Genomic DNA, 27,654 nt, shown 5'->3' with positions numbered 1-27,654 from the left:
TCACCGCCGGGGGCGGCCGCATTCGCCCGCCAGTGATTGGTCGACGGTATTTACCCGGAGTATATCACGTGATGCACCCGCCTCTGTGGCGGCACTGCCACACTCACGTCAGCATGACGCGCCGCGTCCGCCCGGCTGGCTCCGGCTGCGCGTTCCGGCGGTGGGCGGGCAGCCGAGAGCCAAGCCTGCGATCGCGCCGCCGCGGTGGGAAGGGCGTGCTGCGGGTAGACAGAGACGGCGCCATGGGTTGCGCGGGTGCGGGCGCGTCTGGACCGTCGAGCCGCATCTAGTGCGGCTCGGTACGGCGCCGTGCGCTCGCCACGCGTCGCGTCGCGCGCCACATAGCGCCAGCGCTCGACACTCTCGTCCCCAATGGAGACCATACGCATCGGCCGGCCCGAGCCGCAAGCGACCGAGCAAGCCGATGTCGGCGTGCCCGCGTGGCCGGAGCACAATTTCGACGCGCCGGCCGACGTCGATCTCGGGCTTGACCGCGAGATCGTCGTCAAGACCCGGCGCACGTTCGCCAAGCTCGACGCTGAACGGTACGTGTGCGCGCGGCCCCGCTGACGCCAGCCTGACGGCCTCGGACGGACTGCTCGAGCTGCGCCAGCTGGTCAAGAGTCTGCGGTTTGCCGGCAAAGGCCATGAGGTACGTTCCGGTCGGCCGCGCTGACGCCAGTACCGCGACCTGGCCCGTCTGGTCGAGACGTACCAGCTATGGGGCCACCGCGTGTTCCCGAAGGCCAACTTCCGCGACTTCCTGTACATGGCCGAGCGCGCCGGCCACAGCCGGATGCTGCGTGTAAAGCGGCAGACGTGGATCGACGAAACCCGGCCGCGGCCAGCCGAGCCCGAGCCGGAGACGGACGAGGCCGCCATGGACGCCATGGCGGCCGTGGATGCTATGGACGAGCCCGCACTCGCCCACGACGACGACAGCGACGACGAGCCCGTCCGCCGGCCGCGCAAGCGCGGACCCGATCCCGAGTCGTCCCGGTCCCAGAACCTGTTTATCCAGGACGACGACGAGGTCGCCGACGACTACTACGACGACCTCGAGCGGCTGCTACGCGAGCGTGACGAGGAGTACCTGCGCGAGCGCGCAGCCAACGCGCCGGCCGAGCCGGCCGCCAAAGAGCCCCGGCTGGACGAGCCGAACATGGCCGCCCCGCTTCAGCTGACAGAGGATCCGGCCGGCCCGGCAAGCCCGATGTCGGTCGACGCCTCGGGCGAGCCTGCGGATATGGCCCCGGTCATGGGGCCGTTCGAGTCCGTCTCGCTGGTGGGCGCGGACGTGGCGTCTGTGGCGTTTGTAGAAGGCGAGCACGCGTCTGCGTCTGCATCCCCAGCGAACGCGTCCGCGTCTGCGTCTGCGTCTGCGTCGCCAGCGCGCGGATCGACCACCGAACGGCCGCTGCCGTCGTTTGCGCCAACTGCGGCCGACGATCTCGACGCCGGCAACGACGACGACTTGTATGATTGACCAGCGGCACTAGATTCGCTATGTAGAATAGACTCCCTTTGACTTTTCTCTCTTTATCTCAACGTAGAATGACTACAAGGTACGTGTTACCACGACAGCGCTGACGTCAGGTACCGAGTGGAATGTGAGTGACTGGCGCAGGCACGATGGCCGGCTGATGGCTGGGCTGCTGTGGCCAGGACGCGGTGCGGCGACGCCACGGCCAGCAAAGCATCTCCAGGGCAGCAGCTGGTCCCCATCAGTGGACACAGCTGGGCCCAGAGAGGCCGAACTGTCCGTGCGCGTGGCCGCAGACGCTCATTGGTCCTGCTGCGGCTGGCTATCAAGCGCTTTGACGTGTATCAAGCGCTGTGTTTCTATCAAGCGCGGATTCTACCAAACAGCAGCATGCCCCCAAAGCGCTTGATAGGGGCGACACAGTCTCAGCCTCTGGTGCAGTCTGCACCAAGCTGCAGCCGGCAGCCCCAGCAGTAGCCGGCATCAGGCCGCAGGCATCGGCCAGCCGTGCAGCCGGTAGTGCAGCCGTGCTAACAGACAGACGCGCTCAAGTCGCATCGGCGCGACGAGTTCATCGAATGGATCAAGGGCCTGCTGGTGGTGCCGTTTATTCTGCACTCTGATCCGACCGCATACATCACAGAGACCACGTCGCGGGACCTGGTCTCTGGCGCGGCGCGGCAGCAGTATCTGGGGATCATGCGCGACGTCGAGCGGCTGATCGAGGACCTGCGCGAGCAGGAGGCCCGCGGCAGACCCGGCATGGCCAAGCTGCGGCACCTTGTGCCGTCAGTGGGCACGTTCTTCACGCCGCTGCCGCTGGCGGAGGCGTTTGCGATCGTGGACGGCCAGCGGGCGATCTCGGCGCGGCGGCTGGTCAGCCCATCGTTCAACGACGTGCGGCTGCTGCTCAATACGGCACAGTGTCTGGCGCTTGCCCGTGGCGGGTTCAAGCTGATGACGCTGGACGGCGACGTGACGCTCTACGACGACGGCAAGTCGCTGGACGCGGGCTCGCCGGTGATCGACGCGCTGCTGGCGATGCTGGGCCGCGGCATGAGCATCGGCATCGTCACGGCGGCCGGCTACTCGGCGCGGTCGGGCGAGCGCTACGCGGAGCGGCTGCGCGGCCTGCTGGACGCGCTGGCGGCGTCGGCCACGCTGACCCAAGCCCAGAAGGAGAGCCTGTTTGTGATGGGCGGCGAAACCAACTTTCTATTCCGGTACTCGGCCACCGCCGGCGGGCTGGAGTGGATCGAGCCGGAGTCGTGGATGGTCGCCGACATGCGCGCGTGGCGTGAGGACGACGTGCGCGAGGTACTCGACCTGGCCGAGGGCGTGCTCGAGTCGTGCGTGCACACGATGCGCCTGCGCGGCACGGTGGTCCGCAAGGAGCGTGCGGTCGGCCTGGTGCCGCTGCCGCCGACGGACGCGGCCGAGGCCGCGCGCGTGGCCGCGTCCGGCTTCCGGCCGGCGTCGGCCATCACGCGCGAGGACCTTGAGGAGGTCGTGCTGGGCGTGCAGCGCCGGCTCGAGAACACGGACGTCGGCCGACGGATCGACTTTTGCGCGTTTAACGGCGGCAGCGACGTGTGGGTCGATATCGGCGACAAGCGCCTCGGCGTGCGCACCCTGCAGGCGTACTTGGGCAACATTCCGCGCGCGCAGACGCTGCACGTGGGTGACCAGTTTGCCAGTGTCGGCGCGAACGACTTCAAGGCGCGTCTGGCTGCGTGCACGGTGTGGATTGCGAGCCCGGCCGAGACGGCCGACATGCTGCAGCGGCTGGGCGGGTACCTGGACGGCGACGTGCCGGCCGGCCCGTAGAGGAATAGAACCACTCAATGAACAATGATTTGCGGCTATATGCTGCGCGGCACGCGGCTATAAGCCGCGCGGTGTGCGGCTTGTACGTGGCTCGACGTGGCTCATCTGTGGCTCAGTCTAGTGTGTAGATTTCTAGCGTACATGCCGTGTATGCGTCTATGCCAGGCCCGCGTGCGAGCCCGCAACGAGCTCGGCCAGGTACGTCGTCAGCGACGCAGCCACGTCCGCACGGTCGACGTGCTCCAGAAGCGGCTTCAGCAGCGCAGGCTGAGTCGCCGTCTTTTGACTGGGCGCGCCCAGCGGCGCGGGCATGACCGTCCGTAGCGCCAGATTACTGCGGTGCGTATGCGAGAGCTCGAGATGCAGTGCCGCCGACACGGCCTCGGCCAGCACGTCGTCGGCCCCGGCCGGCGGTGGCGGGTCAGCGTACGGCACTGTACGTACGACCAGTCGCAGCGCGTCGCCGAGCGGTGCGGCAATGGTCATGTCCGGATCGAGCGTGACGCCGAGGTCAGCAACGGTCCGCGTTTCGCGGACCATCTCGTAGAACAGCTCCTCGTCAAACAGCAGCTCGCGGGCCAGCTTGATCTCCCGCTGGACCTCGTCCTGCGTGCCGGACGGGGCGACTGGTGCGGGCGCAGCGGCGGTGACCTGAGTCGCAAACGCACCGGTCCGCGCGCCGGCGCGCCAGACCTCGACTGCAACCACGTGCGTGCGCCGGTCGCCCTCGATCTTGAGCACGACCGAGCCGTCGGCCCGCCGCTTGAAGATGCCGAGCCCCTTTTCGCGGTAGTTGGAGCCGGCGTCGCCAAAGCCGTAGCGGACTCCAAGTCCGCGATACTCTGGAGTGCGGACCTTGACGACCACCTCCTTGGTTCCGAGTGAGGCCACAGCGCAGATCTCGTCCCAGTACCGACGCTCGCGTGCGAGCTCCTCGGTCAGACCGCTCTGGGCTGCGACAAGGGTGCGCGAGGCGTTGCCAATGGCCTCGCGTTTCCAGCCAGCGGCGATGAGCTGGTCGTCGGAGCCGGCAGCGGCAGTGGTCGAAGGCGTCGCGGATGGGCGGATGCGGTCGGCGCCGAGCGAGCCAACGGGCACAATCGCCTTGAGGTGCGGCGACATGGACGTCGTGCCGGCGGCCGGCCGTAGAGACGAGATCAGGAGAGAGATGAAATCGAGGGCGATGGCGACCTTGTTGTGGGCAAGCGAGATCAATCGGATGAGCTCGTCACGGGAGGTCAGAAATGCGGCCTCCGGGCCGGCGTCGCGGGCGTCCTCGGGCGCGCTGGCGGGCGAGTCGACGTCGACCATGGCGTCGTCGCCGTCGCGGTCGATTTCGGCTCGGAGCGAGTCCTCGGTGATATTGAGGAACGAGCCGCGCTCGGCGCCGATCCGGCTGATGAGCATAGCCATCGGCATCTTGTCGGCGCCGGCCGGGCCGGCGGCATCGGCGTCGTCGAGCGGCGGCGGCGGCAGCGAAAACATGCGGTTCGAGACGGCGGAGAGCGCGGTTGTCGCGAAGGGCCGCAAGGTGCCGGGTAACGGCGACGAGGCCGGCGCTTGAGGCCGGGTGACGGCGACGACTGCCGTCGCGGGGCCAGGTCGCGCGGCAGGATTACCCTGATGTTTGTTACCCATGACCTGTTACTCACCCGGCCGACGATCCGCGAACACGAGCTCGGCCCAGGCTCCCCAGAACATCCGGCCAACGTGCAGTAGCGTGCGCGCGTGCGCGCGTGCCGCAGGCGCATACGCCGAGGTCGGCCCGCGCGGCCAGGCACGCGGCGCTGTCCGATAATTCTCCGGCGTACGAACGCGCACGCAATTGCGACGTTGCGCCGCGTGGGCCCCGCCGACACGAGGCCGAGAGCCGTGCCGTGTCCGCGCCGCAACCCGAGACGGTCCGGAGCCTACGGAGCGGGCCCAGCGCTATCGGCGATCGTCGCCCGTCAGGTTCGCGGTGCACGGCAGCCGACGGGGCTAGGGCGTACCAGATAGCCACTAGCGTGACACGATGCCGCGTTGGGCGAAGAGCTAGCCAGAGGCGGCGCCTCGCATCTGAAACAGGGTCTGGCGCATGAGGTACGGCCGCGCGCGTACCGGTACGGCGTCGCGGCGGACGGCGCGGTACGCCGGGGCGCCGCGATTCTGCGATTGCGCAGCAGGCTGCACGGCCGAAAGAAATTGCCGAGAGGCGAGGTGTCGTACGGCGCGGCAGCGCCGCGGCTAGCCGTGGGTGGTGTAGCGGCCGGCGCAAACGCGGCGCAAGGCGGAGCAAATGCGGCGGCGGTGCGGCAGACGCCGGGGAATGCCGGCGCGGCGGCTGGGGAGCGCGGCGGCGGCACGGCGCAGATAGACGCGACGGGCACAGCAGGCCGGGGGCGGCGGGCGCAGGCGGCCCGCGCGGAGGGACTCGGCGCGGGGCCGGGTCGGCGGGCGGAGCGGGCGGAGCGGGCGGCGGAAGGCGCGAGCGGGCAGGCAGGCGGCGGGCGGCGACGGGTGCGGGGGCCCTAGCCCTGGCGAAAGGTTGCCGGCCGGTCGTTGGGCCGGCGCGTGGCTGCGTGGCTGCGTGGCTGGGGTGAGTCTGAAACGCGGCTGGGCGTGGCTGCGTGCGGCGGGGCAAACCTTGGTGAGCCTCTTGGGCAGCCTCTTACTAGCGCATCCGCACCGGCGGGCTCTGGACCGGCCGCGCAGGCGAGCCGGCGTATGCGTCGTCACGGGAGGGGTCGATCGGGTGGCCGAGGGGACGGATCGGTGCAAACCCAAAGCGCCCGTACCCAGCGATCGGGGAGGCGCAGATAAAGCGCGCAACCCAGCAGCGCGGATCGCGGCCGGGAGGGCGGCGAGGGTGTCATGCGGTGTCACGTCACGTCATGTGTTTTTAACCCAGCACTATGTCTAGACCGGCGCGGCGCGCGGCCGCGGAGGGTGTGGCCGTGCAGCGGCGGTGCGCAGCCGGCAGTCTGGGCGCTAGCGCCAAGTGCAGCTAGCGCACGCTGCTAGCGCGCTACGGCCGCTGGGAATAGCAGGCCTGTTGTGCGCGCGTGCGTACGGTTAGTACGCGCAAGTGCTAGCCGCAACGGCCGGGCTAGCGGTAGCCGCGCCCGTCATACGCGCAGGCCGGCCGTGCCGCCCGCCGCGGCGGCAGCCCGCCGTGCGGCGGCCCAGCGCGCCGGCCCAGCGCGCCGGCGGCCCACGGCGGGCCCACGGGCGCGGGCACGGCGCGGCCGCGGCAGGCCAGCGGCCGGCAGCGCGCCGCGGCAAACCTTGCGGCCGCCAAGGCGGTCGGCCGGCGGCCGCCGGTGTCCCCGGCGTCCAGCGGCGTCCGCCGCCGCGCCGGCGCCGGCGCGGCGGCCTGCAGGTTGATGCGCTCTGCGAGCTTAAACGCGGCGCGACGTGGCTGCGGCGCGAACAGCCAGAGGCCAGCGCATGGACGCGGCCGGGTAGCGCGCGCGCGGCCCAATACGGCTGTGATCGGCGCGCCCGCATCAACGTGCAGGCCGCCGCCGCCGGCCTCGGCACGGCCCTGCGCCGCGATACCGCGATATGCGTCCGCGCGCGCGGGCGCGCTGGTGCGCGCCCCAGCGCCTGGGCCCCCTCGGCGGCGTGGCGCAGGCTCGGCTGCCGCCCGCCCGCTCGCGCCGCGGCGCCGCCGCCGCCAGCTGGCGCGGCGCCGCCAGCGCCCACCAAACTCTATCTTGCGCACCGGCCACGTACTTGCCAAAGGCGTTTATCGCCTTACCCGGCCGGCCTATCGTCCCCTAGCCGGCCCGTCCGCGCCGCCGCGCTACTGTCGCCAGGCGGCCCCCGCGCCGTACCCGCCGTCCCGTGTGCGCGCCGCCCTAACCTGATTACCACTACCCGCGCCCGCTAACCCGTCCGGGCCGCCGCTGCCGCACTGCCTACCACTAAGCCCGGCCGTGCCGTCTTTCATCTGGTATTTAGTTCCACCTTATCGGTACACATCCTCCTTTCGGCCACAAGCTTCCACCCGGCCCAGCACTCTGCTGCGCCTGCCCAAATCCAAAATTATGAAATCCACTTTAGCCTTTTCCAACCGGATCTCTTGGTTAGACTTTAGCAATTTATGTATTTTTTGGGGTATTTTCGTATTTTTGAGACCGCTGCTCTAATTACACTTTCGCATATTATTTCACCTGACGACGTAGGGCCCGCCGCGGGCGGGGCCGCGGCCAGCGGCCGCGGTGCGGCCGGCGCCGCCGTGCGGCCGGCTGCGCGCCCGCCGCGCCCGCCGCAGCCGCCGTGGGCGCCGCGGGGAAGGCCGGGGCTAGAGATACGCGCGCGCCGGGCCGCGCGGGCGCCGCGCAGGCAGGGTACCGGCGCAGGCGAGCGGCGCGGCACGCCGGCCGCGGGCACGGGCGGGCGGCGCGGCGTGTTCGTGTAGAGATATATAACGGCCCCGTCCGCACCCGCCCTTCCCACACGCTCCGACCGCTCCCCGCTTGCGCCCACACCCCCTCCTCCAAACCCGCTGCGCCATCCGCAGCACTCATTAGCCTCCGCCGACCGGCCAGGCCCGCGGTGTCGCGCAGATCGCGCGATGTATTCTATGCAGCACGCGGCGAGCCCGTTCGAGAACCCGACCTACTACGCGCCGGCCATGGGCCCCGCGCCCGCCTCCAAGCCCAGCCTGCGCACGCGCAGCTCGTCCAAGTCGCCCTCTGCGTTCTACAAGCAGGGCGTGCACGCCGCGCACGCCTCCACGCCGGTCGTGATCTCGAAGATGCACACGCCGGGGTCGCTGGGCGGGTGCCCGACGGCGTCGTCGTCGCGCCGGCGCACGCTCACGCAGGCCGAGAAGCACCAGATCTGGAAGCACGCGCGCGAGCACCCGAACGACCCGCAGAAGAAGATCGGCAAGCTGTTTGGGGTCGAGCGCAGCACGGTGTCCAAGATCTGCAAGGTGCTCAACTCGAAGCACGAGCAGATCGACTCGCTGGCGCGGGCGGGCTACATGGCCGCGCCGGTGCCGGCGGCGCCGCCGCGCGCGCCGAGCCCGCCGGACGCGGCGACGCCGGCGGCGGACGAGTTTGCGCCGGCGCTGGAGCGCTCGCGCAAGGCGTCGACGTCGAGCCTGTCGTCGGCGGCGTCGAGCCTGGGCCGCGAGGGCAAGCACCGCGAGCTCGAGGCGCTGCTGGTGCAGTGGCTCAAGATCCAGCGCGGCAAGGGCGAGGTCGTCAAGGACGAGCACATCCGCGAGGAGGCGCTGCTGCTGGCGTCGCAGGGCGCGACCAAGCAGACGTTCAAGGCGTCGGCGACGTGGATCGACAAGTTCAAGTACCGCCACCCCGAGTTCTTCCCGAGCAAGGCCGGGTACGCGCCGGCGTCGCCGGTGCCGGGGCCGCTGGCCGCGTTCTCGCCGCTGACGCCGACGACGCCCACGTTCTCGACGCTCAACTCGGCCGTGCTCGGCCCGGCGGGCCACCCGTTCCTGGTCCACGGCAGCGCCAGCGGCAGCGAGACCGGCGACGACGACTACGCCGAGTACGACGAGTACGAGGACGACCGCCAGTTCGGCGACTACGGCCGCGCGCACTTCGCCGCGCCGGTCGAGCGCTCGTTCACGGACGAGCTCGTGCTCAGCGCGTCCGCGGGCTACGCGCCGGCGCTGCCGTCCGGCCTGCCCGAGTTTGACGACGACGACGCGGCCGCGCCGCCGCCCGAGATCGGCACGAGCTTCTTCCTCGAGTCGTTCGCCACGCCGTCGTCGACGTCGTCGGCCTCGTCGTCGTTCTCGTCGGCCTCGTCCGCGTTCTCGTCCTACCAGACCTACTCGCTCTCGCCGCAGTCGTCGCCCGAGGTCCTCACCCCCGTCTCGGGCTCGTTCCCGCCCCTCCTCGACCTCTCGCTCTCCGGCCTCCACGGCTCGGGCGCCGCCACGCCCACCGCCTCGGCCCTCAACCCGGCCTACTCGGACCCGGCCGGGCTCGGGTCGATGCTCGTCGACGACTGCACCGCCGACATGCTCTTCCCCTACAGCATGCACCCGCAACCGCCCCAGGCCATCGTGCCCTCGGCAGACATGGACTACCTCGCGCTCCTCGGCATATAGTCGCCGGCCCGTCCGCGGCCCGGATGCCGCCCGCCGGCCGGCCGCGCCGGCCGGCACAGTGGACATTCCCTCTGGATCAGTAAATATCTCTCTCCGGTGCTGCGCGCCGCTATATTATATCTGTATTCTTTCGCGTCTTCGGCTCACCTGTTATCTCACCTGCTATTTTACCGTCAGTTTATGTTATTTCTGTTATTTCCTGTTATCTGTGTTTATATTTTATCTACAAGGCCACTGTTGGATGGAGTTCATTACGTTTGTCGGTTTCTGTTTCGCGTCCGCGCTTGTCGTTTTAATCTACCGTCGATCTAGCTACTTCTCTACTACCGCTGCCGCTCGGCGGCCCGCGACCAAGCATGCCGGTCGTGTTTATTGTACAAACTAGCTGAAGAATACATCTAGATCACTCAGAGCCCGTACTTGGCGTAGTCGAGCTGCTCGAGCGAGTCCAGGACCTCGCCCCAGGGCCCGACGATGTCGGCCTCCGAGTCGCGGAAGAGCGCGCGGATGTTGGGGTCGGGCACCCAGACGACCTGGCAGCCGGCGGCGCGGGCGCCCTCGACGCCGGGGATGCCGTCCTCGAAGACGAGGCACTCGGCGGGCAGGATGTCGTCCGTGGCGCCGCCGGCGCGGCGCTGCGCGTTGAGGACGGCGAGGGCGAGGAGCCAGATGTCCGGCGCGGGCTTGCCGCGGCCGGGGGCGATGCGGCGGTCGTCGCCGAGGACCTTGGCGTCGCCAAAGAGGTCGAACATGTGGCCGAGGTGCGCCGTCTTGAGCTCGTAGTTGGCCGAGTGCGACGACGTGGCGAGCGCGAACGGCACGGGCCCGGCGGGCGTGCCGAGCGCCTGCAGCAGCTCCAGCGCGCCGGGCATGGGCGCGACGCCGCTCCAGCGCGTCTTCTGCAGCTTGGACGTCTCTGCGAAGAGCTCGTCCGGCGTGTACGGCAGCTGCGACCACTCCAGGAACTTGGCGGACGCGGACGGGCCCGGCAGGCCCTGCAGCGTGGCCTTGATTTCCCAGGGCAGCCGGCCCTTGCCGTGGCGCTCGAGGATGGTGTTGGTGACCTCCGTGTAGACCTGCTCGGTGTTGATCAGGAGGCCGTCCATGTCTGCGGTCAGCACGTTCAGGGGCGCAGCGGGGCCCACGCGGGCCGGTGACCGCGGCCGCGGGGTTCCGGCGGTTCCGGCGGCGGCCGGCGGCGGCGGCGGCGGCGGCCGTGGCCGTTTTGCGCCGCTTTGCGCAGCGGCCGCCGCGCGGCCGCGCGGCCGCGCCGCCGCACCGCCGCGCCGCACGCGTCCGCGCGCAACCTACCAAACAGACACGCGCGGATCTTGGGTCTCTCGGTCGGGGCAGCCATCTGCGGTCAGCACGTGTGCGGGCGGATGACTTTCTCTAGCACCTACGTCGTCGTCGTGTGGTTGGCGATTTGGGTTTCCTCAGCGCGCACCGCCACTAGGGGGCGCCACATGACTCACGTGCGGCTCGGATGAAACATGCGGGCGGCGCGCCGCAGCGCGTGCGGCGCGGGAGCCGCACGGCGTGCGGCTCGTCCGGGCGCCCGGCTCGCGGGGCCCGCGACCACGGCGCGGCGTACGTCAACCGCACGCGACCAGGGCCAAGCGACGGCCGCGGGCTAGGGGGCGCAACGGCGCTTGAACACCGGCGCGTTCGGGCTGTGACGACTGTGACGAGGCTGTGACAAGCCCAGCGCCGTGGCTCGGCGGCCGCCGGCGCCGGCGTCAGCAGACGCGGCAGCCACGCGGGGCCCTAGCGGTAGACGGATATTAGATTTATTGACGAATAGACGGCCGCGCGCGCGCGCGGCGCGGGCGGGCCCGCGCCGCGGCGCCTAGACGTCGGCAGATGTTCTTCTAGAGGCTGTGGCGCGCTTCTGGCGGCGGTTCGGCGCGCTACTTCTTGAGGACTGGTGTCAGCGGGCCCGGGCGGCGACTTACTCGTGACGACGTCCTCGTCCTTGAGCACGTGCGAGAGGCCGACGAACTGCGGCTGGTGCTTGACGCTCGTGCCGTAGACGACGGCGTTGCGGAACTGGTCGACCAGCGACTTGTGGATCGAGTTGCAGAAGTCCTCGACCGTGGACCGGTTCTGGCGCAGCACGATCGGCTGCTCGTAGTCGGGCAGCCGGCCCTTGGGCTTGGTGTACACCCGCGTCAGGTTGAGCCGGTCCCACATCATCTCGAGCAGCTCGTCGATGTTCCAGCCGCGCTCGGACGAGATCGGCACGGCGTTGGGGATCCGGTACAGCAGGTCGAGCTCCTCGATCGAGATCGAGTCGATCTTGTTGAGCGCGTAGATCACGGGGATGTACCGCCGGTTGTGCGCCTCGAGCACGTCGATGAGGTCGTCCACGGTCGCGTCGCACCGGATCGCGATGTCCGCGGACGAGATCCGGTACTCGGACATCACCGCCTTGACCTCCGCGTGGTCGATCTTGGTCAGCGGCACCGTGTTGGTGATGCTGAGCCCGCCCTTGTCCTTCTTCTTGATCACGATGTTCGGCGGCTGCTTGTTGACCCGGATCCCGAAGCCCTCGAGCTCGGCCTCGATCACCTTCTTGTCCGTGAGCGGCTTGGCCACGTCGAGCACGATGAAGATCAGGTTGCACGTCCGCGCGACCGCGATCACCTGCCGGCCGCGGCCCTTGCCGTCCTTGGCGCCCTCGATGATGCCGGGCAGATCGAGCATCTGGATCTTGGCGCCGCGGTACATGATCACGCCCGGCACCGTCGTCAGCGTCGTGAACTCGTACGCGGCCGCCTCCGAGTGCGTGCCCGTGAGCCGGCTCATGAGCGTCGACTTGCCGACCGACGGGAACCCGATGAACCCGACCGACGCCACGCCGGTGCGCGCCACGTCGAACCCGAGCCCGCCGCCGCCGCCGCCGCCGGTGGGCGTCAGCAGCTCGCGCTTGAGTTTGGCTGCCGTCAGCGAGTCCGCCGAGACACCTACCGAGCTTGGCCTTGAGCTGCCCGAGATGGAAACTCGTGGCCTTGTTTTTTTGAGTCCGGGCCATTTCGGCCTCGATCTGACGTCAGCGCACTCGGACAGGCCCGTACCTCCTTGATCTTGTCCACTGTGGTCGACATTGTGCTGGTAACGCCTGTGCGGACGGCTGCTGGTTTGCGCAAAAAATTCGCCAAAGAAAGAGCGGGCGTCACGCCGGGAGGACGGGGTGACGGTGTGGCGAATGCGCCGCTGCGTGACGCCGAGTGGACAGGGTGACGGCGCGGCGATTGCGCCGCTGCGTGACGCCGCACGGCCGGCGTCACACTATGGCGCCCGCGCCCCGGCGTCACTCCCCCGTGCACGTGTCCGCCCCATCTTCGCCACAAATCAGCCCGCCGAGACCTTCACACGACAACCCTCGGCCCGGCCGATCATGAGCAAGTCCGCGACCGCGTCCGCGTCCGCGACCGCGACCGCGACCGAGCCGTTCCCTCCGGCCGCCGGCGGCCCGGCCGGCCCGGCCGCCGGCCCGTCGTTCGACGAGCTCGTCGAGGACCTCCGCCGGCTTCTCGGCCCGTCGTCCGGCATCGACTCGGCCGACGTCGACGTCGACGCCCTCAAGGCCGCCATGGCCCGCTACGTCTCGGCGGCGGACCAGTGGCAGCGCTACGCGCTGGCGGACCCGTCGCGCAACTACACGCGCAACGGCGTCGACTCCATGAACGACAAGGCCAACCTGCTGATCCTGGTGTGGAACCCCCGCAAGGGCTCGCTCGTGCACGACCACGCGGACGCGCAGTAAGTGGCCGCCCGGGCGCGCTGACCGCAGCTGCGTCATGAAGATCCTGCAGGGCACGCTGGTCGAGCAGGTCTACCACTGGCCCGAAGGCGACCGGCCGCAGCCGCTGCAGACCGAGCGCGTGTCGGAGCTGCGCGAGAACGACGTAAGTGCGCCGGGGGGCCGGCTGACGCCAGGTGGCCTACATAAACGACCGGCTGGGCCTGCACCGCATGTACAACCCGGACCCGAGCGTGCCGGCCGTGTCGCTGCACCTGTACACGCCGCCGTGGGCGGCCAAGTGTAAGTAGCCGGGGGAGCGCGCTGACGCAGTCGGCTGCTACGCGTTCGACGACGCGACCGGGCACCGCGTGCGCGTCAACCTGTCGAACCTCTACAGCGACCGGGGCGTGCTGTGCCGGGGGGGCGCGCACGCGGTGGGCTGAGCCGCACGCCGTGCGGCGTCGGAGCTCCCGACGCGCCCCGACCCGCGCCCCGCCCCGACCCGCCCCGACCCGCGCCCCGCCCCGACCCGCCCCGACCCGCCCCCGACCCGACCCGCACCACCGCATCCGCCGGCCATAGACGCGCCGCCATGACTTACGTAATACATCCTGTAGCCTTCACCATGGCCTCCCCCCCGGCGTCTCCCGCCAGCCCCGGCGGCTTCCTCGTCGAGTCGCCGCCGGCCTCGCCGTCGCCGGCGCCTGCCGCGATGGCCCCGCCGCCCGTCCCCCGCCGATCGCCGCTGTCGCTGGCCAAGCAGCAGAAACTCATCACGTACCTGGACGAGCAGCTCCTGCTCATCTCGCGCCGCCACATCCGCCACTTCTCCGGCGCGGCCGCCGACGGCGACGTCTATCACTCGCTCGTGCCGCTCGTGCACGACCTGGAGCGCGTCGTCGACCTGACGTGGTACTCGGCGCATCCGCGCGGGCGCGGAGACGACGACGCGACTGGCGCCGGCGCCGGCCTGCTGCCGTTCCCGTTTCTGCAGACGCAGTACCTCCTGCGGATCGCGGACGAGGTCAACACGTACCTGAGCTCGCTGCCGCTGTACGACGACGAGCACCCGCCCGGCGCGCGCGCGCACCCCATCTTCGCGCTGCTCGCCAAGCTCGACGGCATCTTCTTCTCGCTCGTCACCGGCGAGGCCGCCGGCGCCGACGGCCCCGCCGCGGCCGTCGCCGTGCGCATGGGCCCCACCGAGCGCGTGCGGCTCGAGGGCATCATCGAGCGCACGCGGATCGACATCGTCAACGTCTTCCTCGAGCGCTGGCGCGGCAAGCGCAAGCGCGGCCGGGTCGCGTACGACGAGAGCGAGACCGAGACCGAGGACCTCGACGCCAGCGACGTCGCCGAGCGCCACGAGGTCGGCCGCGTGTACCAGGCCACGCTCAACGAGCTGTCGTAGTGTACATGTATTATACAGCAATCTATCTATCGTACACCTAGCGCTGGATGCCAAACAGGTACGCCAGCTCCTGCGAGTTGAGCCGGCCAATGTCCTTGAGCTCCTTCTCGTCCATGGCGGCCTCGATCAGCTTGCGCTTCTTGTCCTGGAGCTGCAGGATGCGGTCCTCGACCGAGTCGGAGATCACGATGCGGTGGACGGCCACGCGGCGGGTCTGGCCGATGCGGTACGCGCGGTCGATGGCCTGGTCCTCGACGAACGGGTTCCAGAACGGGTCGAGGATGATGCAGTGCGAGGCCACGGTCAGGTTGAGGCCCACGTTGCCGGCCTTGAGACTGACGAGCATGATCTTGCAGGCCGGGTCCTCGGTGAAGCGCAGGATGGCGTCGTTGCGCGCGTTGGCCGACATGCTGCCGTCGTAGCGCTGGACCTGGTACGCGCAGAGCTGGCGGAGGGGGATCTCGACGAAGTCCAGCAGCGACGTGAACTGCGAGAACACGATGACCTTCTCGTCGGGGTAGTTGGCCTCGACGTCGCGGAGGATCTCGACGCAGCGGGTGACCTTGGCGCTCGAGACCCAGTCGCGCCGGAGCTCGGCCAGGATCGCGTCGTACTCGCCGTTGCGGCGCTTGCGCGCGCCGGCGGCCTCGGCCTTGGACGCGTACAGCCGCGCGCGGCCCTTGCCCTTGCCGCGGCCGTCGCTGTCGTCGATCGAGTCGCTCTCGACGGCCTCGTCGTCGCTGTCGGCGGCCGCGGCGGCCGCGCCCGCGCCGCCCGCGCCCTCGGTCACGTCGAACACGGCCCGGAACGACGCGTAGTCCACCAGCCGCTCCATGTTGAGCGGCCCGCGGCACGTCGGGCACAGCAGCCGGCCGCCGTCCGAGCCCTGCGCGATGCTCGCGGCCTGGTGCCGGTTCGCCAGGTCGTCGAGGCAGTCCCGACAGAAGTTGTGGCCGCACGGGTACACGAGCACCATGCTCTGGTCGTCCTCGGCCGTGTCGTAGCACACCGGGCACTCGGCCGGGCCCGCCTCGCGCACGCGCTCGATCACCGGCTCCGGGAACACGCGCGCCAGCGCACGCGCCGCCGCGTCGCCCGCCTTGCCGTACGTCGCCGTCATCGACCGGTCCGGGATCAGCTTCGGGTGGCAGCACGCCTGCCGCAGCCGCAGCAGCATCGTCAGCACCGAGCTGTAGTTGCGGCCGATCGAGCCCTCGCTCAGGAACTTGTTCATCTGGCTCATCGCGCCCTGCTCGAGCTGCTTGTAGAACGCCTTCTCCTCGTCCGAGAACACCGTGTGCACGATCTCGATGTGCTTCGGCGGCAGCTGCAGGATCGGCTTGCCGTCGATCAGCGACTTCTTGGTCCGCCGCAGCATGATCGCCTTGAGCAGCGCGCGCAGCTTCTTCATCGCGCTCTCCACCGCGTCCGCGCCCGTCGACTTGAGCGGCCGCCCGATGTCGAACTGGAACCGCCGCTCGTCGCAGTACGGCCGGATGTTGAGGAACCGGATCAGGCTGTACAGCTCGTTGACGCCGTTCTGCATCGGCGTGCCGCTCAGGCACCACCGGTACTGCGCCTTGAGGTGCGTCATGGCCTTGGCGTTCAGCGTGTCCTTGTTCTTGATGAACTGCGCCTCGTCCAGCACGACGCGGTACCACGCCGCGTCCGCCGCGTAGAACACGCTCGCGCCCTTGGGCGCGCGAGCCGGCGCGCCGTTCGGGTTCGCGCGCTCGACCGCCAGCTCCTGGTTCTCCTTGAACTCGCGCGAGATCGTGCCGTACGTTGTGATCACGACGTCGTACTTGGCCAGGTCCTGGAACCGCACCGCCCGCCGCGCCGTGCCGTGGTACACGTACACGGCCAGCCGGTGCTCCGGCTTGACCTTCGAGTGCAGCTCGCGCTCCCACTGCCGGATCAGCGCCACCGGCGCCACGATCAGCGTGGTCTTGCACTTGTCGTCCTCGGCCCGCTGCGACAAGATCAGCGCGATCGACTGCACCGTCTTGCCCAGGCCCATGTCGTCCGCCAGGATCCCGCCCTTGGTGCTCTCCTCCATGCTCTTGAGCCAGCTCAGCCCGAGCTTCTGGTGCTCGAGCAGATTCACGCAGAGCTCGTCCGGCGTGCCCACCCGATCCTCTGCGCTGATCTCCTCGTCTGCCCGGATGTTCTCCAGCAGCTTCTCGAGCTCCTCCTCGGTCTGGCCCGCAGTCCGGTAGTTGTTGAACATCTGGTAGAGGTGCGACGCGTACGACTGCTGCGCGGCGTCGTCCAGCGACACGATCTCCTGCTGCCCGTGCCGGGGGAACGGCAGCTGCCGGACGCCGACGATGTCGACGTCGTCGTCCATCTCGCGCGGCGGGTACTGCAGCGCGGGATAGAACTCCTCGCCGGACGAGTCGTCGTCCGGCCGCCGCGCGCGGCCGGCCATCGACATCAGCGGCCGCGGATGGCCCAGCAGGCTCTGCGCCGACCCCGACGCCTGCGCGACCGTGTTGTTCTGCGCATGCGGCGAGTAGTAGCTGGTGTTGGCTGGCACCGACGTCTGGTACGGCGCGTACAGCCCACCGGCCGGCTGGTTCTCGGGTATGATCTGGCTCTCGCCCTTGTTGATGTAGAATCGGATCACGTCGCGGCGCCGAATCAGCACCGCCGCCGCCTCGCCCGTCGCCCGCTTGAGCTCGATCGACACGTCTGTCAGCTGCATTTTGCGCAGCTGCAGTATCATCCGCGTGATCTTCTCCAGGTAGAAGTTCTTGGTGATCCGGTCCACTCCGGCGTAGCCGCGGATCGTGCGACAGATATCCTTGATGGTCTCGATGCGCTCCTCCAGTGGCGAGTCCCGCTTATTGCGCGCGTAGTCCGTCGAGTAGTACAGCTTGATGATGTCCAGCTTCGGGTTGTTGCCGGTCGGCGGCTGGCTGCCGCCGACGCGGGCGGCCACGGCATGGTCAATCGCCGCGCGCTGGACGTCGTCGCGCCGCTGGATGCCGACGAACTGGATGTCGTCGTCGTCGTCCGACGCTGCGGCCGACACTGCGGCCATGGGCGCCAGCGTCGACACGCTCGGCGTGCGCGAGACCGGCCGCGCCGGCGCGGGCTCGTCGTCGTCCGTCAGGTCGATCGCCACAATCACCGGCTCTCTCTCTGATCTGGCCGGCCGCACCTCCTGACTCGGCTGGCTCGGCTGGCTCGGCTGGCTGGGCTGGCTCGACAACAGGCTGGTCACAAAAGGCTGTGGCCGCGGCAGCGGCTCCACGAACTCGTCCGCGGCCGCAAAGTTGTCAAAGCTCTCGAGCCGTCGCCGCACGTTCGGAGACATCGACGCCAGCCCGCCGCCGTCGCGGCTCTCGAGACTGCTGCCGAAAGAGCGCTTGCGCGAGAAGCTCGCGCCCAGCGCGCTCTCTGGTGGCGTCGGCAATGTCGACCCGGAATGGGCCGGCGACGACAAGGACGTGAACGACTCCTCTGGCACCGGCGCAGCCAGTGGCCCGTCCGCATCGGCCAGCGTCGGCAGCCCACCAGCCAAGCTGGCCTCGCCCTCAGCGCTCTCGGCCGGTGTCGCAAACTCGGGCATGCTGGACGCCAGCTCCTCGTCGGCCTGTGTCTGCTTATCCGACACGCCGTTTTCCGAACGCAAGTCCGTCAGCGGCGGCAATTCCGGGCCCGCATCAAGCACAGAGACCAATTCCAGTCCGTCTGATCCGTCCACGCGCTCGCTAGCTGCTGGCTCGCCGGTGGCGACAGGATCTGCCGGTCCGTGGCCGCCGCCGTCCAGCCAGTCGATCTGGCCGACCGCCGGCCGCGCCGCGTCCGTCATTGTCTGGCCAATCCCGGCCATCGTACTCTCGCCCCCCACCAAGTCTTTCGGCCCCGTCGTCAGGTCTGGCAGCCGTAGCGTCAGCACCGGAGCCTGGGCTCCGGTTTTATCATCGATCATGCTTGATATATGGCCAAGTCCACCTGTCCGTTCTTGCCCAGCGTGGATCTTCTGTCTTCTATGCTCTCGAGCCCGCGGTTCCTGCTCGCCTTCCGTCCTGTCCCGTCGGTTGTGGAAGGAGCGGTGGAGAGGAAAGAGAACGGCTCCGCCGTGGAATCTGGTGTCGTTTGGGTCGTCCGCGGCGCAAAACTACGTGATAATGCATAATTGGCATTCCGCGCACGCCTTGGTGCTGTAACCGTCACGCCGCGCTGCCCGGAAGCTTAATTGCTTGTTCACGTGCTCTTTCGGAGAGTCTCCGTTTTGCCCCCCAAGGACACGTACGACTTGAACGAGAGCACCCTGAAACGGCCGCCGGTGTCCGAGCACCCGCCGTCTGACTGGCGTAGCTCTCCATGGCTGTGAGCAACGGCCGAAGTCGCTCCTGGCATGTATAGACTACAGATCAATCCGGAAAGCTACAGCGGCTAGCCAGCGGCCTGCTAGGTCCGTAATGGTTCGGTAGACGGTAGATAGCTGCGCCCTGAACTTCTGTAGATTCGGACATCGCGCGATGCGTTATGCAGCTACTAGCTGACGCATCGACTAGACTGGGGCCTTCGGCCGGTCTCAGCGACACGGCGATTTGTCGTGCCTCAGATGCAATACCCAATCGGCTGTCGCTGCGGTGTTTGTCGGTTGCCTCGGCTGTCCATCTGCTGCGTTCGGCTGTCAATTTCGGCCAGGTGGCTGCGGCAGTATACCAGGCTGCAGGCCACGGCGTGGCGAGCCGCAGGCTTACGACCAAGTCGTATGCGCGTAGTTGGTAGCAGCGCATAGCGGCAGACGACTACCGTGGCAGCCGTCTAGAGGCACTTTGGCGTCTACAGAGCTGGCCGGACCTGTGGGGTCGCTGTTTGTAGACAGTGTTTGGTAGATTGTTTGGTAGACATTGTTTGATAGGATGTTTGATAGCAGTACGCCGCCACCGTATCCTCACCCCTCCAGAAGCCGCGTCCACCACCCGAACTCTACGTCCTCCATGGGTGGTGCTGAATCAGCCGGCTGTCATGCACTGTCGCTGCGACAGTGTCTGCTTTGACGTAATCATGGTAGCTAAAGTACGGTTCAGGTCAACCTCCCAAGGCCGCTACAACCTCCGATGTCACGAGCGAACAGGTCCAGGGCTGTCCCCACCAGACGGCGGAGAGGCTCGGCCGATCAATTGCCGGCAGAGGACCCCTCAGGTGACGGCCGGGCGAATGGTTCGAGTGGCAACACCATCAGGACCGCTCTAGAGCCATCAGAACGTGAAAATGCGCCGCCCATAAAGTTACCGGACGAGCCCACACTATCATTCAACGGACTGCTACGACAATTTGCCAATGATCCGAGTAGCCACACAGACCACAGACGCTCTCCGCGGCACCTACGACCAGTGAGCGCATCTGGCAGGCGGTCTGGGCCGGATCATGCTCCAGAACAGCCAGAGTCTCCGCCAGCATCGACGTCGTCTCAGTCGCCACGGAAGAAACGCAAGCCGGCGCGGGGATACGCGCCGCCGGAGCGCTACGCACACCTATCGCCCGTGCGCGACTCGATCGCCGGCGGTCTGATCTGCATCTTCGTTGGCCTGAATCCTGGGATCGCCACGGCGGTTGCCGGCCACGCGTTCGCCGGGCCTACCAACCTGTTTTGGCCGCTGATGTTCGAGTCTGGCTGTGTCGGTCGACGGCTGACGTACCGCGACGATGGGTCGCTGCCAAGCGAATGGAGGCTGGGAATCACAAACCTGGTCGACCGGCCGACGGCTGAGCAGAGTGAGCTCTCTCGCGAAGAGCTTGTCGCCAACGCCGGCCGGCTCGAGGTGCGTCTGGCCGAGCACTTCCCCGGCGCGGTCTGTATTGTCGGCAAGGGCATCTGGGAGTCAATCCACAGGTTTAAGACCGGCAAGCCGCTCAAGTCGGCCGACTTTTCATTTGGCTGGCAGGATCCGCCGTTTGCGTTCGCGCAGTCCGAGCACGGCCAGCCGCGCGTGTTTGTAGTGCCGTCTACGTCCGGACGCGTTGCGGCCTACTCGCGGGAGATGAAAGCTACTTTGTGGCGCGAACTGGGCGTCTACGTCAAGGCCGTCCGTGAACGCGAGCGCCAACAGGGTCGCGCAGAGAGCTCGATCAAGACCGAGCCGTCGTCGGGAAAGACCGAGCCGTCGTCGGGACTGACAGTCAAGTCCGGGACGGCGGGCTCTCAATCGCCCGGGCCGGCGCTACCGGACGTCGCAATAAAGCACGAGACAACCGAGAGCTAGGCCAGCCAATTGAGCGTGCGGCGCGACGGCGGGCCAGCATGGCGGTCGCCGTGGCAACGGCTGCAGGTAACAGCGTAACGACATGCAGGTAACACGTCGCCCTCGCTCAGCCGCAACGCACTGGCGACCGGACAACCCGACCCCTGTGATCATATCCGTCCCAGTCTAGGGAGCCGATTAGCCCCTGCTGGGCCGTACCCGCCGCTTGCCGCCCTTGCTGGCAACACGCGATCGGAAGGCTTTGCTGGCATCTTATCGCACTAGACGCTGACCCGGCAGGTCGTGCTGGCGCCGACCACATGCACACCAGATCGGTCGCAGCTTGCTGCCGGCGTCATTGCGGCTGTCGCCGTCAGCCGCGGCCGGCGACCACCGAGGCACATAGTGGCCTCGGCCGGGCACTCCGCAGTCTCGCTCGACCTGCGGCCGTCGCCCTCGCGTGTCTGCCCGTGGTCGCGCGCTGTGGCTCGTCTGACACCTCCCCACGACGCCTGCCGGCGCCGGCTCATTCCAGGCTACCTAGATGCGTCGATTGTTTACTGACGCATGATCTAATATGCATATTCAGGCGAAGACTGCGCGATAGTGGCACATGTAGAGCGCCAGCGTGGCACTACGCGACTCGTGCGCGAAACATATCTGCGCTTAGAGCCGCATTCATGCTTCTGCGCCCCATTTGTACCGCAAGCTACGTAGGATCTGCGCCCAGACGCGCCTTTGTCGGTGCAAATAGGCAGAAATGTCCAAACTTTTCCGCCTTCTTCCATTTTTTATCAGTATTTTTCTTCGTCCCTCAAAAGCTCCTACTCAGATTTTTTTTTCTTATATTCGATTACTCGTTTATTAAGGTAAACATCGACAGGTAAATTTTTTTCCACATCAGTTTCGAGTCCAATTTGGTGGGTCTCCGTGGATGCTTGTGCTAGCAGCATGGACGGCCGGTCGACTGGATGGGCGAGGCGTTGCTGGCGCCCGCGGCGGTCGAGTGCGCTTTTGGGCGCGGTCGGCGTGCGATCGGCCGATCCAGGCTGCAGAGGCCTCCAGGGGCCAGGCATCGGACTGGGTGACACGCGAGCGGGGCTGACGAGAGCAGATACACAATATGTCCGAGCAGCAGGTTCCCACTTTCAAGCTTGTCCTCGTCGGCGACGGCGGCACTGGCAAGGTACGTAGGACACGGGATCGGGACGATCCTGGCGCGGTCACCGCACAAGAATGCACGACTAACAGCCGGACAGACCACGTTCGTCAAGCGTCACCTGACTGGTAAGTTGCGGCGATGATTCGCGGTCGATTGCGCGCGATCGGGGATGGTGCTGACCGGCCAGGCGAGTTTGAGAAGAAGTACAACGCCACTCTGGGAGTCGAGGTCCACCCCCTCGCGTTCTTCACCAACTACGGTGAGATCAAGTTCGACGTCTGGGACACGGCCGGCCAGGAGAAGTTCGGTGGTCTCCGCGACGGCTACTACATCAACGGCCAGTGCGGCATTATCATGTTCGATGTCACTTCGCGCATCACCTACAAGAACGTCCCCAACTGGCACCGTGACCTCGTCCGTGTCTGCGAGAACATCCCCATCGTTCTGTGCGGCAACAAGGTCGACGTCAAGGAGCGCAAGGTCAAGGCCAAGACCATCACCTTCCACCGCAAGAAGAACCTTCAGTACTACGACATCTCGGCCAAGTCCAACTACAACTTCGAGAAGCCTTTCTTGTGGCTTGCTCGCAAGCTCGTTGGCAACCCGGCCCTTGAGTGTAAGTCTTTGCCGATCCCAGTCGCGCTAACCTCTAGTCGTTGCCTCGCCTGCCCTTGCCCCTCCGGAGGTCGAGGTCGACGATGCGCTCATGAACAAGTACCAGGCCGAGATGGAGCAGGCTTCTGCCATGCCTCTGCCTGACGAGGATGATGCTGATTTGTAAATTGAAAAATAAGTGTGCCTATTTTCCAAGTTATAAAATTTGCTATGATAATGTTTGATGATTTGGTTCGTGATGTCATACATATGTATATGTGGTTCATTATAATCGAGTAGATTCACCGACCAGGTAGTTTAGTATATCAAAATTGTTAATTCTCTCTACAGTGAGCCGTAGAGGGCGTGGGGGGTTTAAGGAGCGGGGATTGGGCGCGGCCGGCCGCGCGGAGCGCAGGCGCGGGGTCCCGCCGGCATATGCCTGGCTGGTGCGCCCTGGCGCGCCTGGCCCGCGGCTCGGCGAGCGCGCCACCATTCGTCTCAACAGCTGTATTCTGCGTGTGTTCTATGTACAATTCATCGTCCGGCCCATGGGGATCGAGCGGGAATCGCAGCGAGCGCGGCGGCCTCTGCTGGTCGTTCGTTCCTTAGATCCTGTCGGTCAGCAGCGCTCTCGCAGCGCACCACGCGCACTTACTGGGGGATGAACAGCTCCGTCAGCGGAGACTTGAGGAACGCAACACCGGCCTGGCGTTAGATCTCTTCGACCAGGGCACTCACAGCAAACAGCACGACGCTCCACACCACCGACTTGTTCTCGGGGGCGGTCAGCGTCTGCGAGATGGCAGAAAGGGCGGAGGGCTGGGACTTCTCGGACATGTTGAGTTGATTGTGAGGACTGTCTTGGTGTCTTCTGGTAGGAGGCGACGGTGCAAATTTTCGATGGAGATCCAGGGCAAGGGCCGGCTCCGCGTTGCCATGGCAACGGTTGCCGTGACAACCATAATGCGTCGCGCTGTGCCAAAACAAACCGGAGACACGGTCCCAGCTCATCGACCGCACAGCAGACGCACGGCCAGATCACAGCACCGCGCCCAGAGCGCCGTCCATGACCACGGCCAGATCCACGCCCTCAGACCAGCCCAGAGGACCGTCCGCGGGTCGCCAACATGGACGCCGACACGGACACGCACTACTTTGAAAAGTTTCTGAACAAGACCCTGGTGTCCAAGGGCCTCTTGCGCGAGGACCAGGCGCTCGACTTCCACTCGGGCGCCGACGTCGTGCCGATCATTAACCTTGTCTACGAGCTCGTCAAGATCCGCGACGTACGTGCATGTCTGGCCGCGCTGACGTCTAGCAAGATGCCGAACAGCGCGAGAAGCTCACGGACCGTCTGGTCGAGTACCAGAACGGGCAGAAGGACACCAAGCTGCAATTGGTACGTTGGCCGCACGCACGCTGACTCTGAGAAACAATTGAAGCAGCGAATCGACGGCCAGGCCGGCAAAATTCGGGATCTCGAGGCTGCCGCCAAGTGAGTAGCTCACACGACCTCGCTGACGCCAGCGTCGCCAAAACGAGCCTCAAGACCGCCGAGGTCGAGCACCAGAAGCTGCAGGCAGCCAGTACAAAGCAGAAACAGGCCATGGCCACGCTGCAGCAACAGGACGCGGTACGTGACTGCCAGATCTGGCTGACTCCAGAACGAGCGCCGCAAACGCGACCAGCAGATCCTACGGCTCAAGGAAAAGGCCGGGTTCGACGTCCGGCGGGCCAAGCCGCTGCCGATGCTCAGCGGCAGTATGCCGTTTAACGGCGTCGACGGCAGCGGCGGCACAGCGGCCGAGTTCTTTGAGGACGCCGGCGGCACTCTGCCAGACGTTGTCGTCGATCTGACCGCCGAGAACGACAAGCTGACGGCGCTGCTGCGCGAGACGCTGCTGGCGCTCAACATCATGAACGGCAGTACCCGGCTGAAGGCCATGCAGCTGGAAGAGGCGCTCAAACTGATCCCGTCGTCGTACGACGACTTTTCGATCGAGATCAACAACGCCCTGGGCAGTCTGCGCGAGCGCATGGAGTCGCTCAGGCTCGGGGCGTTCACTGAGGACGTGTCCAAGAAGGACGAGCAGATTACCGAGCTGGAAAAGCAGCTCGAGGCCACCCGCCAGAACTGGCAGACCGCCATGGCCTCGCTCGAGGACTGGAACAAGTATCTGGAGCAGCGCGGCGGCAAGAGGGTCGACATGAGCACAACCGTCGGCGAGTCGCTCAAGGAGGCCGAGGCCGCCGCGGTCGCGGCCCGGGCCGACACGGTCTGTGTCAAGGACCCTGAGCCGCTGTACCCGGAGATCGCCAAGCCGCCGGCCGGCCGCAAGATCTTGCCGATGCCTACGCGCCGGTTCGGGGCTGCGGCCGCCGACCCAGCAAACCGGCCGGGGCCTGCCCAGGCCGCTGCTGCGGTCGCCGCGTCGTCGAACGCGTCGGCCGCGTCGCGGTTCAGCTCGCGACTGAAGACCGCAGGCGGTGCTCCGCAGACAACAACCACAAAGGTGCCGCTGGCAGCGACGCCCAAGACGCCCGCGCCGCTCAAACGCCAGCTGTCTGACTCGGCCGAGACCCAGCCGAGAGTGGTCAGGGAGCCGCCGGCGCAGACGGCCGAGGAGGACTCTGTGGACTCGGCCGGCGACGTCACCGAGGTCCTCGACACCCAGACGCCGCCAGACTACAAGACGCCGGCGCGAAACCGCGACGAGACCGAGACACTGAGCCAGACCGCGTATAAGCGCATGTATCCCGACCTCAGCGACGTGTTCAAGGCACAGACGACCAGGAAACGGGCCCGCGAGGACCACACAGAGAACATGGCGCCTCAGACCGGCAGCCAGCTCTTCGACTCGGTCCTGCAGCCGCCCCAGGCCGACACAGCCGGCACCAAGGGCATCTCGCCGTCCAAGAACATCACGCCTCGGCAGAGCCTGGTCGACGCGACCAACGGGCGGTCGGCCAAACGCATGGCGTCGTCGCCGCTGTCGCTGTCGCCGCGGCTCAAAATGCGGGCGGCCGAGGCGCCGCCGTCCTCCCGGCGGTACCCGCTTACGCCCGGCGCCAACGGCCCCGGCAAGCGGCCGATCGCGACGCCGAGACGGCCGATGGCCACGCCCGGGCGCAAGCGGCCCATGGAGGCGCCCGAGGCCGCGCAGGGCCCGGCCGGGCTGGGCGCGCGGTACATGTCGACCGGCAAACGGGCGCGCAAGTCGATCGGCACCGCCAAGCGGCTGTACGAGCCAGACCTGAACGACAACGAGCACATGTCGCCGATCAAGCTGCCCAAGCGGTTCAAGCTGGACCAGCCCGGCGGCGGGCAGGGCTAGACGGATGTACTAATGATACTATTTGGCATATTGGCTACTCGTACACTCCATGCAACTCAAAGACAGACTTTTGGGGGGCTAGCCAAAGATGCGCACGCCGTCGTTGAGCGCGTCGACATCGATGTAGTTGAGGTCCTCGGGCTCGGCCTTGTCGGCGTCGGCGTCGGCGGTCTCGGAGAGCTCCATCTGCTGGCCAAAGAGGCCGCTGAAGAGGTCGTCGACCTGGTTGGCCGTCCAGGTCTCGGTCGGGATCGGGACCATGAAGTTCTGGACCTTCTCCTGGACGTGGTAGCGTAGCTTGCGGCCCTTGGACGCCTTGGTGTCGACGTTCGCGCGCTTGGTCTTGGGCTTGGCGACGGTCCAGCGGACGCCGGTGGCGGCGCCCGAGTCGACCATGCGCTTGTCGACGAGGTCCTTGAGCAGGGCCTGGTAGAAGTCCGTGTCGTCGAAGAGCGTGGACTCGGCGTTGCCCTTGAGCTCGCCGTCGGCGAGCGCGCCCTCGGGCGACTCGTCCACGGCGTCCGTGTTTTTGGTCAGCGGCTTGACGTTGGCGCGGTTGACGCGCGTGCGCAGCAGCAGCCGGTCCATGTCGCGCAGCGACGTCTGGACCTGGGCCGAGATCGACTGGTTCAGTGCCGAGAACTTCTTGCTGTCGAGGATGGTCTGGCCGCTGGCGGCGCGGACCTTTTGCGACCACTTTTCGAGGACGCCGGTGCGGTAGGCGGCCGTGGCCGACACGAGCTGGTCGCACGACTCCAGGCCGTCCTCGACCGACGTGTGCTTGCGCTTCTGGGGGAGCGCGTTCTTGGCGGCCATGTTGTTGTCGCGGATGAGCTTTAGCCGGAGGTCGACGATCTTGTCGAGCAGGAGGAACGCGGCTTCCTGGGCGCGCGTGACGAGCTCGTCGGTCTCGTCGTCGGCGAAGCTGGCGAACTCGTCGGCGACGGGCAGCGAGTTGGCGGCGACGAGTCCCTTTTGCATCTGGATGCGACAGTCGAGGAGCGAGTCAAACGCGGCCATCTGCTGGCGGACGACGCGGCCGCGCTGGCCCATGCTCTGGGTCTTTGCCTTTTTGGCGGCGGCCTCGTCGTCGGAGGCGTCGGAGACGTCGGAGGCATCGTCGGCGTCGTCGTCGACCTCGTCGTCGTCTTCGACGTCGTCGGCGCTGCCGGCGCCCGCGGTCTCGTCGGCGTCGTCAGTGTCCGCAGCCGGCTCGGCCTCGTCCGCCGACTCGTCCGCCGAGAAAAAGTCCTCGCCGGGGTCCTCCGGGCTCGCCTCGGCGTCGCTGTCGACGAGCGAAATCTCCGATCCGGTGCCCTCGTCGTCGGACGGATCGGGCAGCACGACCTTCTTGGCCGGCTTGGCCCGTCCGTTGGCCTTCGGCGCAGCCTTGGACAGCCCCTGGCGCTTGCCGGGGGCCGGGGCCTTGGTCTTTCCGGCGCTCTTTCTCATGCCGTGTGGGTTTCGGGTTGATCTCTGGCGTCGTTCGGCCGGCGGATTTTTTTGAGAAATTTTTGATCCCAAATGTGGCGCAGACGAGCTGTGGCGCGCCGTGGCTGGTGGTGGGAGGTTATAAGTGCATAATGACAAATGCAAATATAAGCTCCGGATGGCCAAGCTGGTAAGGCGTCAGACTGTAATGGTTAAAAGTCATCTGAAAATCGCGTGTTCGAGTCACGCTCCGGAGAATATTTTTTATTTTTCGGCCGAGTCGCGCCGGAGCCGCAACGCACCCGCACGGTTTCCGCACCGTGGCACGGCCACTGCACCGCCGCGCGGACGCCGGTGCGCCTACTGCTCCGCCACGCGGCC

General features: G+C 67.2%; 13 protein-coding genes and 1 non-coding gene across 14 annotated transcripts; 8 read left to right on the top strand and 6 right to left on the bottom strand.

Moving 5' to 3' along the window:
• Nucleotides 1-237: 237 nt before the first annotated feature.
• V1510DRAFT_410586 (replication fork protection component Swi3-domain-containing protein) lies at nucleotides 238-1,547 on the top strand (the record flags this gene model as incomplete). The annotated part of the gene is made up of 3 exons (XM_066932744.1): nucleotides 238-545; nucleotides 577-652; nucleotides 683-1,547. Coding segments are annotated over exons 1-3 (1,049 nt in total), but the record flags the coding sequence as incomplete, so codon positions are not given.
• On the top strand, nucleotides 1,224-3,388 carry V1510DRAFT_227734 (IMP-specific 5-nucleotidase). Its single transcript, XM_066930504.1, has 3 exons — nucleotides 1,224-1,565; nucleotides 1,597-1,610; nucleotides 2,025-3,388. The coding sequence occupies exons 1-3, from the start codon at nucleotides 1,555-1,557 to the stop codon at nucleotides 3,308-3,310; spliced, it is 1,311 nt and encodes a 436-aa protein (XP_066791101.1). The 5' UTR covers nucleotides 1,224-1,554; the 3' UTR covers nucleotides 3,311-3,388.
• Nucleotides 3,325-4,821, bottom strand: V1510DRAFT_410583 (mediator complex, subunit Med17). The gene has a single exon (XM_066932743.1). The coding sequence runs from the start codon at nucleotides 4,793-4,795 to the stop codon at nucleotides 3,467-3,469; it is 1,329 nt and encodes a 442-aa protein (XP_066791100.1). The 5' UTR covers nucleotides 4,796-4,821; the 3' UTR covers nucleotides 3,325-3,466.
• A 4,517-nt stretch (nucleotides 4,822-9,338) lies between these two features.
• Nucleotides 9,339-11,041, bottom strand: V1510DRAFT_410580 (HAD-like domain-containing protein). The gene is made up of 4 exons (XM_066932742.1): nucleotides 10,787-11,041; nucleotides 10,695-10,740; nucleotides 9,531-10,491; nucleotides 9,339-9,454 (listed from the first exon to the last, which is right to left on the bottom strand). Exons 2-3 carry the CDS (start codon nucleotides 10,738-10,740, stop codon nucleotides 9,791-9,793), a joined length of 747 nt encoding a protein of 248 aa, XP_066791099.1. The 5' UTR covers nucleotides 10,787-11,041; the 3' UTR covers nucleotides 9,339-9,454; nucleotides 9,531-9,790.
• Nucleotides 11,042-11,157: 116 nt separating this feature from the next.
• Nucleotides 11,158-12,510, bottom strand: V1510DRAFT_410578 (P-loop containing nucleoside triphosphate hydrolase protein). Its single transcript, XM_066932741.1, has 5 exons — nucleotides 12,461-12,510; nucleotides 12,354-12,429; nucleotides 11,339-12,322; nucleotides 11,233-11,307; nucleotides 11,158-11,210 (listed from the first exon to the last, which is right to left on the bottom strand). Exons 1-4 carry the CDS (start codon nucleotides 12,488-12,490, stop codon nucleotides 11,294-11,296), a joined length of 1,104 nt encoding a protein of 367 aa, XP_066791098.1. The 5' UTR covers nucleotides 12,491-12,510; the 3' UTR covers nucleotides 11,158-11,210; nucleotides 11,233-11,293.
• Nucleotides 12,511-12,783: 273 nt separating this feature from the next.
• V1510DRAFT_360184 (RmlC-like cupin domain-containing protein) lies at nucleotides 12,784-13,574 on the top strand (the record flags this gene model as incomplete). The annotated part of the gene is made up of 4 exons (XM_066931005.1): nucleotides 12,784-13,148; nucleotides 13,180-13,294; nucleotides 13,326-13,431; nucleotides 13,462-13,574. 4 exons carry the CDS (start codon nucleotides 12,784-12,786, stop codon nucleotides 13,572-13,574), a joined length of 699 nt encoding a protein of 232 aa, XP_066791097.1.
• A 181-nt stretch (nucleotides 13,575-13,755) lies between these two features.
• On the top strand, nucleotides 13,756-14,626 carry V1510DRAFT_410574 (uncharacterized protein; the record flags this gene model as incomplete). Its single annotated transcript, XM_066932740.1, has 1 exon — nucleotides 13,756-14,626. A coding segment is annotated over one exon (787 nt), but the record flags the coding sequence as incomplete, so codon positions are not given.
• Nucleotides 14,580-16,772, bottom strand: V1510DRAFT_360110 (SNF2 family N-terminal domain-containing protein; the record flags this gene model as incomplete). Its single annotated transcript, XM_066931003.1, has 1 exon — nucleotides 14,580-16,772. The coding sequence occupies one exon, from the start codon at nucleotides 16,770-16,772 to the stop codon at nucleotides 14,580-14,582; it is 2,193 nt and encodes a 730-aa protein (XP_066791095.1).
• Nucleotides 16,773-19,461: 2,689 nt separating this feature from the next.
• Nucleotides 19,462-20,919, top strand: V1510DRAFT_227378 (uracil-DNA glycosylase-like protein). Its single transcript, XM_066930503.1, has one exon. It carries the CDS (start codon nucleotides 19,624-19,626, stop codon nucleotides 20,767-20,769), a length of 1,146 nt encoding a protein of 381 aa, XP_066791094.1. The 5' UTR covers nucleotides 19,462-19,623; the 3' UTR covers nucleotides 20,770-20,919.
• Nucleotides 20,920-21,580: 661 nt separating this feature from the next.
• Nucleotides 21,581-22,934, top strand: V1510DRAFT_410564 (ras family-domain-containing protein). The gene is made up of 5 exons (XM_066932739.1): nucleotides 21,581-21,617; nucleotides 21,863-21,934; nucleotides 22,008-22,035; nucleotides 22,098-22,526; nucleotides 22,564-22,934. The coding sequence occupies exons 2-5, from the start codon at nucleotides 21,872-21,874 to the stop codon at nucleotides 22,689-22,691; spliced, it is 648 nt and encodes a 215-aa protein (XP_066791093.1). The 5' UTR covers nucleotides 21,581-21,617; nucleotides 21,863-21,871; the 3' UTR covers nucleotides 22,692-22,934.
• A 65-nt stretch (nucleotides 22,935-22,999) lies between these two features.
• V1510DRAFT_410562 (uncharacterized protein) lies at nucleotides 23,000-23,370 on the bottom strand. Its single transcript, XM_066932738.1, has 3 exons — nucleotides 23,246-23,370; nucleotides 23,163-23,212; nucleotides 23,000-23,119 (listed from the first exon to the last, which is right to left on the bottom strand). Exons 1-3 carry the CDS (start codon nucleotides 23,342-23,344, stop codon nucleotides 23,113-23,115), a joined length of 156 nt encoding a protein of 51 aa, XP_066791092.1. The 5' UTR covers nucleotides 23,345-23,370; the 3' UTR covers nucleotides 23,000-23,112.
• On the top strand, nucleotides 23,296-25,925 carry V1510DRAFT_410559 (Afadin and alpha-actinin-binding-domain-containing protein). Its single transcript, XM_066932737.1, has 5 exons — nucleotides 23,296-23,793; nucleotides 23,826-23,906; nucleotides 23,938-24,002; nucleotides 24,035-24,140; nucleotides 24,172-25,925. The coding sequence occupies exons 1-5, from the start codon at nucleotides 23,635-23,637 to the stop codon at nucleotides 25,840-25,842; spliced, it is 2,082 nt and encodes a 693-aa protein (XP_066791091.1). The 5' UTR covers nucleotides 23,296-23,634; the 3' UTR covers nucleotides 25,843-25,925.
• Nucleotides 25,844-27,530, bottom strand: V1510DRAFT_410557 (apoptosis antagonizing transcription factor-domain-containing protein). Its single transcript, XM_066932736.1, has one exon. It carries the CDS (start codon nucleotides 27,292-27,294, stop codon nucleotides 25,921-25,923), a length of 1,374 nt encoding a protein of 457 aa, XP_066791090.1. The 5' UTR covers nucleotides 27,295-27,530; the 3' UTR covers nucleotides 25,844-25,920.
• On the top strand, nucleotides 27,446-27,530 carry V1510DRAFT_t20. Its single transcript has one exon. It is a non-coding gene; the product is annotated as a tRNA-Tyr (tRNA).
• Nucleotides 27,531-27,654: the final 124 nt, after the last annotated feature.

This window comes from Dipodascopsis tothii (assembly GCF_038497935.1).
Source record: "Dipodascopsis tothii strain CBS 759.85 unplaced genomic scaffold V1510scaffold_3, whole genome shotgun sequence".
NCBI lineage: Eukaryota > Fungi > Ascomycota > Lipomycetes > Lipomycetales > Lipomycetaceae > Neoaidaea > Neoaidaea tothii.
Note: the sequence above shows the minus strand (reverse complement) of the source record. Positions and strands in the feature narration are given on the sequence as shown.

Bases quoted from the DNA above. Each gene is read 5' to 3' on its own strand.
- V1510DRAFT_410583 (XM_066932743.1), bottom strand. From the start codon at position 4,795: ATGTTTTCGCTGCCGCCGCCGCCGCTCGACGACGCCGATGCCGCCGGC.
- V1510DRAFT_410580 (XM_066932742.1), bottom strand. From the start codon at position 10,740: ATGGCTGCCCCGACCGAGAGACCCAAGATCCGCGCGTGTCTGTTTG. The intron at 10,492-10,694 runs GTAGGTTGCGCG...TGCTGACCGCAG, and splicing joins GATCCGCGCGTGTCTGTTTG to ACATGGACGGCCTCCTGATC.
- V1510DRAFT_410578 (XM_066932741.1), bottom strand. From the start codon at position 12,490: ATGTCGACCACAGTGGACAAGATCAAGGAG. The intron at 12,430-12,460 runs GTACGGGCCTGT...CGCTGACGTCAG, and splicing joins CAGTGGACAAGATCAAGGAG to ATCGAGGCCGAAATGGCCCG. The intron at 12,323-12,353 runs GTAGGTGTCTCG...CGCTGACGGCAG, and splicing joins GCAGCTCAAGGCCAAGCTCG to CCAAACTCAAGCGCGAGCTG.
- V1510DRAFT_227378 (XM_066930503.1), top strand. From the start codon at position 19,624: ATGTCACGAGCGAACAGGTCCAGGGCTGTCCCCACCAGACGGCGGAGA.
- V1510DRAFT_410564 (XM_066932739.1), top strand. From the start codon at position 21,872: ATGTCCGAGCAGCAGGTTCCCACTTTCAAGCTTGTCCTCGTCGGCGAC. The intron at 21,935-22,007 runs GTACGTAGGACA...ACAGCCGGACAG, and splicing joins GCGACGGCGGCACTGGCAAG to ACCACGTTCGTCAAGCGTCA. The intron at 22,036-22,097 runs GTAAGTTGCGGC...CTGACCGGCCAG, and splicing joins CGTCAAGCGTCACCTGACTG to GCGAGTTTGAGAAGAAGTAC.
- V1510DRAFT_410562 (XM_066932738.1), bottom strand. From the start codon at position 23,344: ATGTCCGAGAAGTCCCAGCCCTCCGCCCTTTCTGCCATCTCGCAGACG. The intron at 23,213-23,245 runs GTGAGTGCCCTG...ATCTAACGCCAG, and splicing joins GGAGCGTCGTGCTGTTTGCT to GCCGGTGTTGCGTTCCTCAA.
- V1510DRAFT_410559 (XM_066932737.1), top strand. From the start codon at position 23,635: ATGGACGCCGACACGGACACGCACTACTTTGAAAAGTTTCTGAACAAG. The intron at 23,794-23,825 runs GTACGTGCATGT...GCTGACGTCTAG, and splicing joins AGCTCGTCAAGATCCGCGAC to CAAGATGCCGAACAGCGCGA. The intron at 24,003-24,034 runs GTGAGTAGCTCA...CGCTGACGCCAG, and splicing joins GATCTCGAGGCTGCCGCCAA to CGTCGCCAAAACGAGCCTCA.
- V1510DRAFT_410557 (XM_066932736.1), bottom strand. From the start codon at position 27,294: ATGAGAAAGAGCGCCGGAAAGACCAAGGCCCCGGCCCCCGGCAAGCGC.